General features: G+C 44.8%; 1 protein-coding gene and 1 long non-coding RNA gene across 3 annotated transcripts in view; one reads left to right on the top strand and one right to left on the bottom strand.

The window, feature by feature from the left end:
• Nucleotides 1-863: 863 nt before the first annotated feature.
• LOC143441477 (uncharacterized) lies at nt 864-7,003 on the bottom strand. Of its 2 annotated transcripts, none has more exons than XR_013108925.1 (2): nt 6,417-7,003; nt 864-3,812 (listed from the first exon to the last, which is right to left on the bottom strand). It is a non-coding gene; the product is annotated as an uncharacterized LOC143441477 (long non-coding RNA). The 2 variants fall into 2 exon arrangements; XR_013108926.1 differs by having other exon boundaries at nt 6,337-6,945.
• Nucleotides 7,004-7,025: 22 nt separating this feature from the next.
• Nucleotides 7,026-10,789, top strand: part of Dynlrb1 (dynein light chain roadblock-type 1) — a 22,805-nt gene continuing 19,041 nt past the window's right edge. The window contains exon 1 of the mRNA XM_034495697.2: nt 7,026-7,168. Coding sequence (XP_034351588.1) covers nt 7,166-7,168 — 3 coding nt within the window. The 5' untranslated portion in view covers nt 7,026-7,165. The remainder of the gene's footprint in view (nt 7,169-10,789) is intronic.

Genomic DNA, 10,789 nt, shown 5'->3' on the forward strand with positions numbered 1-10,789 from the left:
AGCCAGGGAGTGGGACACTGTCTGCCCCTGTGCTGGCCTAGCCTCCCTTTGCTCTCTGACAGGGATTTAAAATCTCAGGTAATCACACATCACAGCGAGTCAGGTTCCCAAAGCCCTTCAGGAGGTTGGAAGACTGTTTACAATTAAAGTTTTTTGAGTTCTTCATTTTGCAAACTTCTCTGTTGGTGTTGTTGGGAAAATTGGTGTATATCACCTATAAAATAAAAGGCCTTGTTTGTGATTTCTTTTATAGTGGCTTGTCAATGGCCTGTCTGGACTGTGAGGTGTGTAGAGAAATTCAGAGCTGCTACTCACGTGCAGCTGGATGAGGGTATCTGCAGGGGTAGCTGGGTGAGGGTATCTGCAGGGGCAGCTGGGTGAGGGTATCTGCAGAGACAGCCATTGGACTTACCTTTCTGATACAACAAAAACTGGTCTGAGGGATTGGGGAGATGTTTCAGTAAAGTGCTTGCTGCACAAGCATTTTGACACTAATTTGGGTCTTCTGTACACATGTACAGTGTGTACAGTGACTTGCCAGCACTAGCAGAGATAGGCAGATTCCTGAAGCTCTCTAGCCAGATAGGCAGCATAGCTGACAAGGTAATCTCCAAATTCAGTGAGATCCTGTCTCAAAAGACAAAACATACCTGCTGGTGAGTTACAGTGGATAGTATCACACTCAAGACTACGCAGGAGGCTCAGATCCAATCCATGACAATGGGGCGAGAGCTAGAGCCAGGAGGGCTGGAGAAGGTGGGAGGGGATTTGGGTGAAGTGGTAAGTGTAACCACTATGTATTGTATACTGTTAGCCCAGATTGTAGGGTCCCCACAGACCACCAAAGACCACAGGAGTCCAACTGGTATGCAGAAGCAAAGAGTCTTTATTCAAGCTCCTGCTGGAACCTCTCCAACCTCTCCAATGCAGTGGATGGTGTGGACGGTGCTGAGCCGATGTCAGTCAGCCTTGCCTTTTATACAGTTTAAGCTGGGTAGGAGGCTTTCCAACTGGGCAGTTACATGATTGGGTGACATTTCAGAAAGCATAGGTTGCATTGAAATTTTAGCTAGTGTCATAAACTTTGCTATATATAATTAATTGTGGTTAACTTGAGTCATTTGCCCTGGACATGACACTGGGCATTTCCCATTATCAAGGGTGGAGTGGCAGTTATTTGGGGGTGGGGTATCTTGGTTCCTGGAACAAGCTGTGTTTTTTTCCAGTTACCAAATTCAAACTGAGGACAAGCTGGAGTTTGAACACAAACAGAATTAGCTAGATGGGCCCTTCCTTCCCTGCTTCACAAGTACCTAAGAGGGCTCAGTCATGGGACCTCAGTAGTTACCATGGCCTCAAGGTTTAATAACTAATAATGAGACCTAAGGACTCTAAGTTGGGCAGTATTGACTCAGTCTTTGACAAAGTTAACTAACTTAATAAGACTACAGGGTCCAAAAGTAACAGGAATAATATAATAAGTGACCCAGCCACAGAAGATACCAGTGTAGTTAGCCAGGGGGATCCCTTGAGTAAACTTTAATATCATCCCATAGAATGTTCTCTTTTTAGCTGCCTGTCCTGCAGTCTCTTTCTTAATTCAACCATGTTTTCTCTGGTAACTCCTGTGTAATCTGCATATACACAACATTCTTCTCATAGGGCTACATAAAGTCCTCCTTGTAGAAAGAGTAAGTCTAAGCCTATGTGATTTTGCAAAACCACTTCGGATAGGGAAGAGATTGACTTTTCTAGGGCTGTCATTGATTTTTCTAATCTTCCTCAATGGCCTCTCATAAAGAGCAGTAATGTGCACCTGTGATATCAAAGCAGTGACCCCTGTTCCTATAGCTCCTGTGATGCCGATGCCCAGGAGGCCTGGCAAAAAAAAAAAAACGGTAGCTGTAAGAAGTTCCCTCTTAGACCTGCTGTGAGAACTTGGAGTGAGGTGGTTGAGAACCACTTCTCAGGAATAGCAAGTTACCCTTGGAGACCAGCTTGACTAGACATATAAGTGAAAGGAGGCATTAAGAGCCTCAAAGTAGATGCATGGGGTTAGACAGGTTGAACAGGCATCTTCAATACCATTCAATAAACATTTCAATAGTCCCAAGGAACAATGTGGACACAAAGGCGAGAGTACCACTGGGGTACTTGGTGACCTATGCATAGCCCTTGTCCCTTAATGATTGTAAAGTAATGCTACTAGACCCAGTCTATTGCCATCTACAGTAGCTGGCTTATGCAGGTTCGGTAACTGAGACATTGTAAGCAATTCTATAATGGGGGTGGGGCTTAGCACTTAGGCATAGCTAGCAATCAGACGTTCATTCACTGTGGGTAATGTTTAGAACCTCATAGTTTCCAGCAAATTGAGAAGATTTGGATCCTCATTGGTCTGATTACCTGATGTTCAGGTTATCTAGACCTGGTATAAGAGGATAATGTACAGGGTTTGGTAGAGCCACTATTGGATTGGGTCCCAGACCAAATGAAGTGGATCAGAACACCTGTCTAATTTTAAAGTAAAAAGAGCACCCACACCATCCGAGAGGGAACATGCGAAACTTGGTATAAATCCTTAGTCCCCAAGTCTCCCTTGCCTCCCAATCTGTACCCTTTTCCTTTCTTCTGTAAAGCAAACAAATATCGAATTACATACAAAGTCTATCCCACACTCCATTATGAAAATATATTTTATCACAAGGAAGGCCCCCAGGTTTTTAGCCTACCATTATGAGGTCATCTTGAATTGGAGCCATCCACCAAAGATGTCCTGTGCTTTCACAGTCCCAAGACTTGCAAAAACACCCCTTGGCACCCCCACACTTGTCTCTCCAAGTTTTTATCTTGTTCTTATCGCCTGGACAAACATAAAAATGGAGTTTGTGGATAACGCTGTCTACCCCGCCATTCTGAATTAACGATTTGAGATCAAAGGTAAGATCGGAGAACCAACTCCCAAGTGGAGCTATCTTATTTGACTGGGTGAGGATGTGCCCACTGGATGTATCACTTAGGACTCATATAATTCCAAGGCCAATGTGGGTTGGTATCTAGAAGGGTGCTTCCCAGACTGGAAGAAGCTAGAACAAGAAACAAACCTAGGAACACTGAAGCTGGAGTTTTAGATGGTTGTCCTTGTACATTCACCACATGGGTGGGACATCCTCCAGATCTGGATGAGGGTTAGCTAGGTGAGCATGGGTATGATGAATCCAAGTAGCAATTTGAGAGCAGTGGGAGTGGTCAGCACAACTACATATGGTCCTTTCCGACGTGGTGAACACCCAAACACCAGTCTGGTAGTTGTGCAGGGTAGGTGGGGGAACACCCTCATAGACTGCCTTTAGCTGAGGTCACAGCTCCTTCTGCATGTGAGCAAGAGTCTCCAGAAAATCAAGAATAAGTTTATTAGCAAACTCAGTTAATACTTCTGATTTCAGGTTAGGAATTATGGGAGGGGCCTCCCATACATGATCTCGAAGGGGGATAGGCCCAAGGTGTAAGGTGTGTTCCTGACCCTAAAGAGGGTCCATGGTTGATTTGGTAAGGGTCTCTTTTAGAGTTCTATTCATTCTTTCTACCTGTCCTGAGCTTTGGGGCATATAAACACAACGTAATTTCCAACCCACCCCTATGGCCTTGGCCATTCCCTGGGTTACCTGAGCGGTGAAGGCAGGACCATTATCAGAGCTCAGCATGACAGGCATACCATACCTGGGAAGGATATCTTCTAATATCTTCTTGGTCACTGTCTGCGCAGTTTCATGTTTAATAGGGAACACCTCAGTCCATTCTGAAAAAAAAATCTACAAAGTACTAATAAATATCTGTATCCGTATTTGCATGGTTTTATCTTAGTGAAGTCCATTTCCCAATAGGCATCCAGTTTGGCACCTCTTTTGGGCGCCCTTTTCTTTGGGCTGATTGCCCACATTGGTAAACTTATGGGTAAAGTACTTGGAGGCAGTTTGTTCTACCAAAGGTCTTAGATGAATAATTTTTAAATTTGCATGTCGAATGAGATCTTCTGTTTTCCTTGTACCCAAGTGGGTCATCTGATGGATGTGCTGGAGCAGGTCCCGAGCGAGAGGGTGTCAGGCAAAATTAACACCTGTCATGCCCCAGTCTCTGGGCTTGTGAGACATAGGTAATTTATTTATGATACAATACCCTCCTTAGAATATACATGTTTACCTTACAGAGTAGGTGGCCCAGGATCTACTGAAAAGTCAGAGTTGGCAAGGGATTAGGGGTGGCAGCCTTTGCTGCTGTATCTGCCCTCTGATTGCCTGTTCAGCAAAGAGTGGCTTTAGGCAGGAGGGCTTCTTAGAACTTCAGGGAAATACCTAGACAGTTTGCAGCCATATCTGTACGTCACTTAACAACCATGCTTTTATTTTTCCTCATTAAGTCAGACCTGTTCTCTTTGTCTTCCCAAGTATAACACAGCATATCCACAGTCCCAGCATCCCAGGCCAGAAATAGTTAATGTGCCAGACACTGGTGACTATGCCATATTCTCCTGGCTATTCCCAGAGAGGCAAGGTTACCTAAAGAAAAATAGCTCAAAATATTGTAATAACACCTACAGAATTAAATAGAGTTCAAATCAGAATCTAGGATTTTTTCTTATTCTAAAACTCTTTTAATACTATATTGCTATTATAAACTGAAGCCCTTCCCATAAGCAACTCAGTCTTACTGTCTATTCAGACTTCAAGTCCTATCTAATAATTCTCCATAACTGAGTCTTCACCCCATAACTGAGTCTTCACCCAGAGCTTCCCCGCCCTGTATCCTGGTCCGGTTCATGTGTAAGATGGAGGTGATGATCCCTACCCTAAGTAATTGCCTGGATGTTTAGGGCCCATGCCTGCTAGCAATTCTATCCTTATTTGGAACGAAGAGCCAGAGGTGAAGGGCATTATACATTATTTCCAGTGTTCAGTAACCATTTCTTTGTTTACAATATATATATATATTTGAAGTGGTTTTCCTGAGTAGCCCTGGCTGTTCTGGAACTTAGCTCTGTATATGAAGCTGGCCTCCAGATCAGAGATCCACCTGCTTCTGCTTCCCTAAAGTTGTGCACCATTACAGCCAACCTCCAGTCTTTGCGGACACCACACTCAACATACAATCTTTTTGTTAATGAGTGGTTTGCCTCTGTGTGTGTATGTACACCACATGTGTGCCTGGTACTCAGAAGGTCACTGGAACTGTGACCTTAACTGTGAGCTGCCATGTGTGAGCTAGAAACCGAACCCAGGTCCTCAACAAGAGTACCAAGTGCTCTTAACCAATGAGCCACCCTGCCTTGAGACAGTCTTTGTTATCCAGGCTGTCCTAGAACTGTGAAAATTAGGCTGCTATCAAACTCACAGAAATTCTGAATGCTGGTGTTAAAGGCATGTACCACCACTAATGTCCATTTTAAAAAGCTATTTTGAGGAAATTTTAGAGTTGTCTGCACTTTTTAAATCTAGCTTTCTCCAGTATTATCCCAGCTTTTCTGGTACAGTTATTAAAACTAAAAAATCAATATGATAGCACCTTAATTACATCCCCTACTCAACATCCACATTTCTCTACCATTAGGCTAATTTGTGACAGTTCATTATCTTTCATGACCTCAAGATTTTCTTTTGTTGGGGGTTAGTTGTGTTTTTGCTTTGGAGACATGCATCCATCTGTGAAGCCCAAGCTAGCCTAGAACCTGCTGTCCTGCTTCAGCCGCCCAAGTGCTGAGATTACAGCTGTGTGCCAAGCAGACCTGATTGTCTTTGGAGAGAGTGCTGCTGAGTGCCACAGAACAGCGGTTCTCAATGTGTGGGTTGTGACCCGTTAGGGTAGCATATCAGATATCCTGAATATTAAATATTTACATTATAATTCATAACAGTAAGTGAATTAGTTATGAAGTAGCTATGAAACAATTGTATGGTTGGGGGTCACCACAGCCTGAGGAACTGAATTAAAAGGTCAGAGTAGAGTATTAGGAAGGTTGAAGACCATTGCCTTAGAGAATATCCCTTATATGGGTTTAATTTTCTTTTTTGTTTTGTTTTTTGTTAGTTTCTTTGTTTGTTTTTCGAGACAGGGTTTCTCTGTGTAGCCCTGGCTGTCCTGGAACTCACTCTGTAGACCAGGCTGGCCTCGAACTCAGAAATCCACCTGCCTCTGCCTCCCAAGTGCTGGGATTAAAGGCGTGCGCCACCACCGCCCGGCATGGTTTAATTTTCTTAAGATTGGAATTCTGTGGCAAATATCAAGGAGGCCATGCTCCCTTAATTCTATCATACTAGGTACATAGGACACCAATACAAATACCATTATCCTTGCTCTGACTGAGTGACGCCTGCTGCTGCGTTCTTGATGCAAACCCCACGCACTGGAAAACAGGTACTTGCCATGAAACTCTGGAGGTAGATCTTCAGGCTTGGTCTCAGCAAGTCCCATTGCGGGAAGAAACGTTCGTGAAGAAAGTGAGGGTGCCAATCGTATAGTGAGGCTATTGAGGTAAGGTGTGCGACTTTCCTGTGACAAAGGCTCGTGTTTTTTAAGCTAGGTTTTCTGCTAGAAACCCGGATATTTTTCACAACCTGCAAGAGTACACAATGAGCAGAGGACAAGACAGGACTCTGGGAAAATGGATCCTCTAGAGAGGTGAGAAAATGGCAGGGCAGAGAAGTAAAGAAGTTTCTCCCAAGAAACAGGCGTGCAGTGTCGTTCGCGACCCCAGACCGTACAAGCCCAGGGCAGCCTTGACTAGTTCATCCCAGAGCTTGCTCCTGAGATGCCCAACCTCGGGGCTGCCTATGTCCTCAGGTCATTTAGGTTCCTTCTCTATGCCTCATTCTGGACCAAAGGAGTTCACCAACAGTTGGCCTCAGCCCAGGGACCTCGATTGAATACTGAAAACAGACGCGAGACTTGACGTCCAGCCCTCACAGCCGGAGAGGAAATTCTCCACAGGAGCTTCCGTCTTTCCCAGTGGGAAGAGTCCTTGCGTCGCTGACTCACGTCAGCCCGCCCCATCAGTACTGGCTCCTGATAGGCTGTCCAGTCTGTCCGTTTTCACAAAGGACTGTGCGCAGGCTCAGAAGGGCGGGGAACTCGGCTGAGTGTTGGCGATTCGGAGCTGCTGGATCTGTCCGCGATGGTGAGTGTCCACCCAAGGCGGCGGTAGTGGGCTCCGGCCGTCCGGCGTGGCCGTCCCCCGGCAGGGGTTCTAGTCCTTGGGTGTCACCCTGCGGGATGGGGGATGCGGGCCTTTAGTCCCAGCCGAGGCAGAGCGACCGGAAGCTGGTGTGTGAGGGGCCGCCCCAGAGGCCCGCCCTCCGGCTCGATTATAGTTTAGCATTTGGGGCAGTGTTGGGAGACCCCAGCCAACGTTTCCTGAAGTCTGGCGTATGGCAGGCACCGGAGGCGTGGGCGCTTTACAAGTGCGTTGCCTTTCCTCCTCCGCTCTGTGAAGTAGGTGTAGGTACGAACATTAGCGCCATCTTCACACTTGGAATCCAAAGACAGCCGTCCCTGGGATTCGAACTCTGCAGCCTTGACAGCCGCCTGTGGACTCAGTTTGACGTTGGGGTCAGGAACCCGAGGGCTCCACCCTGGGGATTCCAGAATCTCTGCCTACCTTAACAGGGTGGTGTTTTCAACCCTCACAAGGGTCCAGAATTTAAAAGGCCTTTTCCGTCGTTAAATCAAACCTCAGAATCTTATTTACAACGGTGCATGCTTGAAATCCCAGCACTGGGAAGGCTAGAGCAACAGGAGTTGCAGTTGGAGGGCAGCCTGGGATATAAAACGCCCAAGCTTTTTTGTGTGTTTGGTTTGTTTTTTGTTTTGGTCAGTGTTGAAAAACAAAAACTTGAGAAACTTTTTTTTAGTTGTTAAATATTTTATGTATATAAGTAGTGTATTTTTGCTTGTATGTATTGTAAGTGTTCCTGCAGCTGGGAATAGAAGGTTATCCTGGGCATTCCTCGGAAGCCCAGGAACCACACAGCTCTGAGGGGAGAAGGTGTCTCAATGGAAGGGCACCCTGAGACACGGGGCGGGGAATCACACAGCTCTAAGAGGAAGTCTCCTCAGCAGAGGTGGTGCAGATCTCTCGGGAGGGTATCCCCACCTGAGCTGAGGAGCTCAGGAGCCTCACTGCAGGGACAAATCCATGGAGGGATGAATCCTGGGGTGGCTGTCTCTGCTGTGGGGAGCAGGCAGCAGGAAACTGAACAAAGAACAGGGCTTACATAGGATTTCTCAGGGGGCAGAGATTTCTAGAGTGAGAGTTGGTTGGGATTTGGAGTCCTGAGCGTGGGGAGCTCTGGGATTGGTGGGGCTTTTCGTCCCTCTTTTCCCTTCATGAGGACCATGAGCTAGGATGGGAAAGCCTTCCCAGCTGCAGGCAGCTTTGGCTGAGGTGGCCATCACTGCTGAGCTGTTTGGGGAGGCTGGAGAGGAGATACCAACACTATGGACGACAACTTTAGTGGTACCTCATGATGGCTGAGGCGAGAAAGGAGTTGCCACCACTCAGATCAGCTCCTGTGAGGGCTACAGGCTGAGGCAGGAAAGGAGATGCAGCTATTTTGACAGCTGCATTGTGCTGCTCAGGGATTACAAGTATATGTGTAACATGCCTAGTGAGGAGTCAGACTGGAACTGGATTTACTGATTGCTATGAGCCACCATATAGGTGCTGGGAGTCAAACTCCTATGGAAGACTATCCAGTGCTTTTAATTACTAAGGCATCTTTTCAGCCCCAGGAAGCTATAAATAGGAATGTACCTGAGAATGAAACAAAATGGCATCACCTAGACAGTAGTTATCAATATGTGGGTGTCAACCTACATATCAGATATTTACAGTTATGAAGTACAGTTATGAAGTTATTAAATAATTTTGTGTCTGAGGGTCACCACCACATGAGGAACTGTATTAAAGAGCCGCAGCACTGGGAAGGCTGAGAACCACTGAGCTAGAGGCAACTATGTGGTACATTTGTTGTGGCTGGTATGGACTGTTCAGTTGGGGTTCTGTGTTTTTCACAATATAGAATAAAGAATGTCTTTACTTCATCAAAAACACTATTGCTTCAAATCTATGCAATGTTATTTTTCACAACACTTACCTATAAAAAAATTTTAATAGGAAACTGGAGAGATGGGCCCAGCCATTGGTATTTGTTGTTCTTACAGAAGACTCAGGTTCAATTCCCAACCCCCCATGTCTGCTTACAACTGTTTAAAACTCCATTTCTAGATCTGATACCTTCTTCTGACTTATGCAGGCTCCTGCATTCACATATTGCATATATAAAGTAAATACCTCAATATATTTTTAAAAATCTTAATAGCATATTCAGAGTTTTAAGAAATACAAAAGGATCTAAGTAGAAAATCTCTCTCACATCCATCCCTAATCCCAGCTTCAGTCTCCTTCAGGAACAAACAGGTAGGGGGGTGTGTGTATGTATGTGTCTGTCTGTCTGTCTGTCTGTCTATGTGTCTATATTTCTGTCTATGTGCATCTGTATATGTGAAACTCCCTCTGTAGACCAGGGAGTTCTTTATACACCAGAATGTGTATATATATATCTGAAAGTTCCTCTGTAGGCCAGGTTGGCCTAGAACTCACAAAGATCTGCCTCTGCCTCCCAAGTGCTGGGATTAAAGGTGTGCACCACCTGGAATAATTTACTAACTGTATATGCTCTGTTTTTTCATACATGGTAGATTTCTATAATCAGTATTATATTGTTTGCATTCATAAAATTATTCCATACTTAGATGAACATTCCAAATGAACTCATGCAGCACTGTTGTATGTAATCTTTAGGAAGTACATGTGGCCATTCTCACCCCACTGGGTGTGCTTCCTTTTTGATGTGTTTGGTACATGAGACTATTTTTTTCTTTGTACCTTATAAAGCACACAACTTGCCATTTAACCAACCTTGAGCCAACCTGCCTCTACCTCCTAACTGCTGGGATTTGGGGTATGTACCACCATACTCAAAATTAGTGTATTTTGACATTAGTGTAATTTTGGCCATAAGGTTTACTTTATGGTACATGGTACTAAAAGATGTTTATTCTGATCTAGAGCAAGGACTTAGTGATTAAGAGCAAATACTACTCTTCCAGAGGAACAGGATTAAGTTCCCAATGCCCACATTAGATAGATCACAACTACCTATAACTCCAGCTCCAGGGAACCAACACCCTCTTCTGGCCTCCTGAGTCACTACGCTCATGTGCACAAATCTACAGATAATGTGATTATAAAATAATTACATATACTATACACACATATATGTGTATGTATGAATGTGTATATATGAATATATACTTATATATATTCATATTCATTGATTCATTCCTCGGTTCACTTAAAAAATACCTACTGTTGCCAGATGTGGTGGCTCACAACGTACTACCAGCACTTAGGAAGCAGAGGCAGGCAGCTCTCTCTATTCAGTGTCAACTTGGTCTACATAGTTTCAGGTTAGTCAATGCTGAGTAGTAAGACCCTGTCTTTACACACATGCATACTCCAAAAGAAAACCAAACTATCATTACAGGAGCCTGTGGATCTGAGCCCCCACTCATGAGGCTCAGATCATATGAGGACACACTCATACTCATTCCAAACACACGCACACACCTACCTTTCCAAACCTACTTCATTCTAAGGCTGCACAGTAGTACCCTATGCTCATTCATTTAGTTTGGTTTCCTCCACAGACAGTGCTCGTAGTAATTGCCCTTATCT

The sequence above is a fragment of the Arvicanthis niloticus genome, chromosome 2, assembly GCF_011762505.2.
Source record: "Arvicanthis niloticus isolate mArvNil1 chromosome 2, mArvNil1.pat.X, whole genome shotgun sequence".
Taxonomy (NCBI): Eukaryota; Metazoa; Chordata; class Mammalia; order Rodentia; family Muridae; genus Arvicanthis; species Arvicanthis niloticus.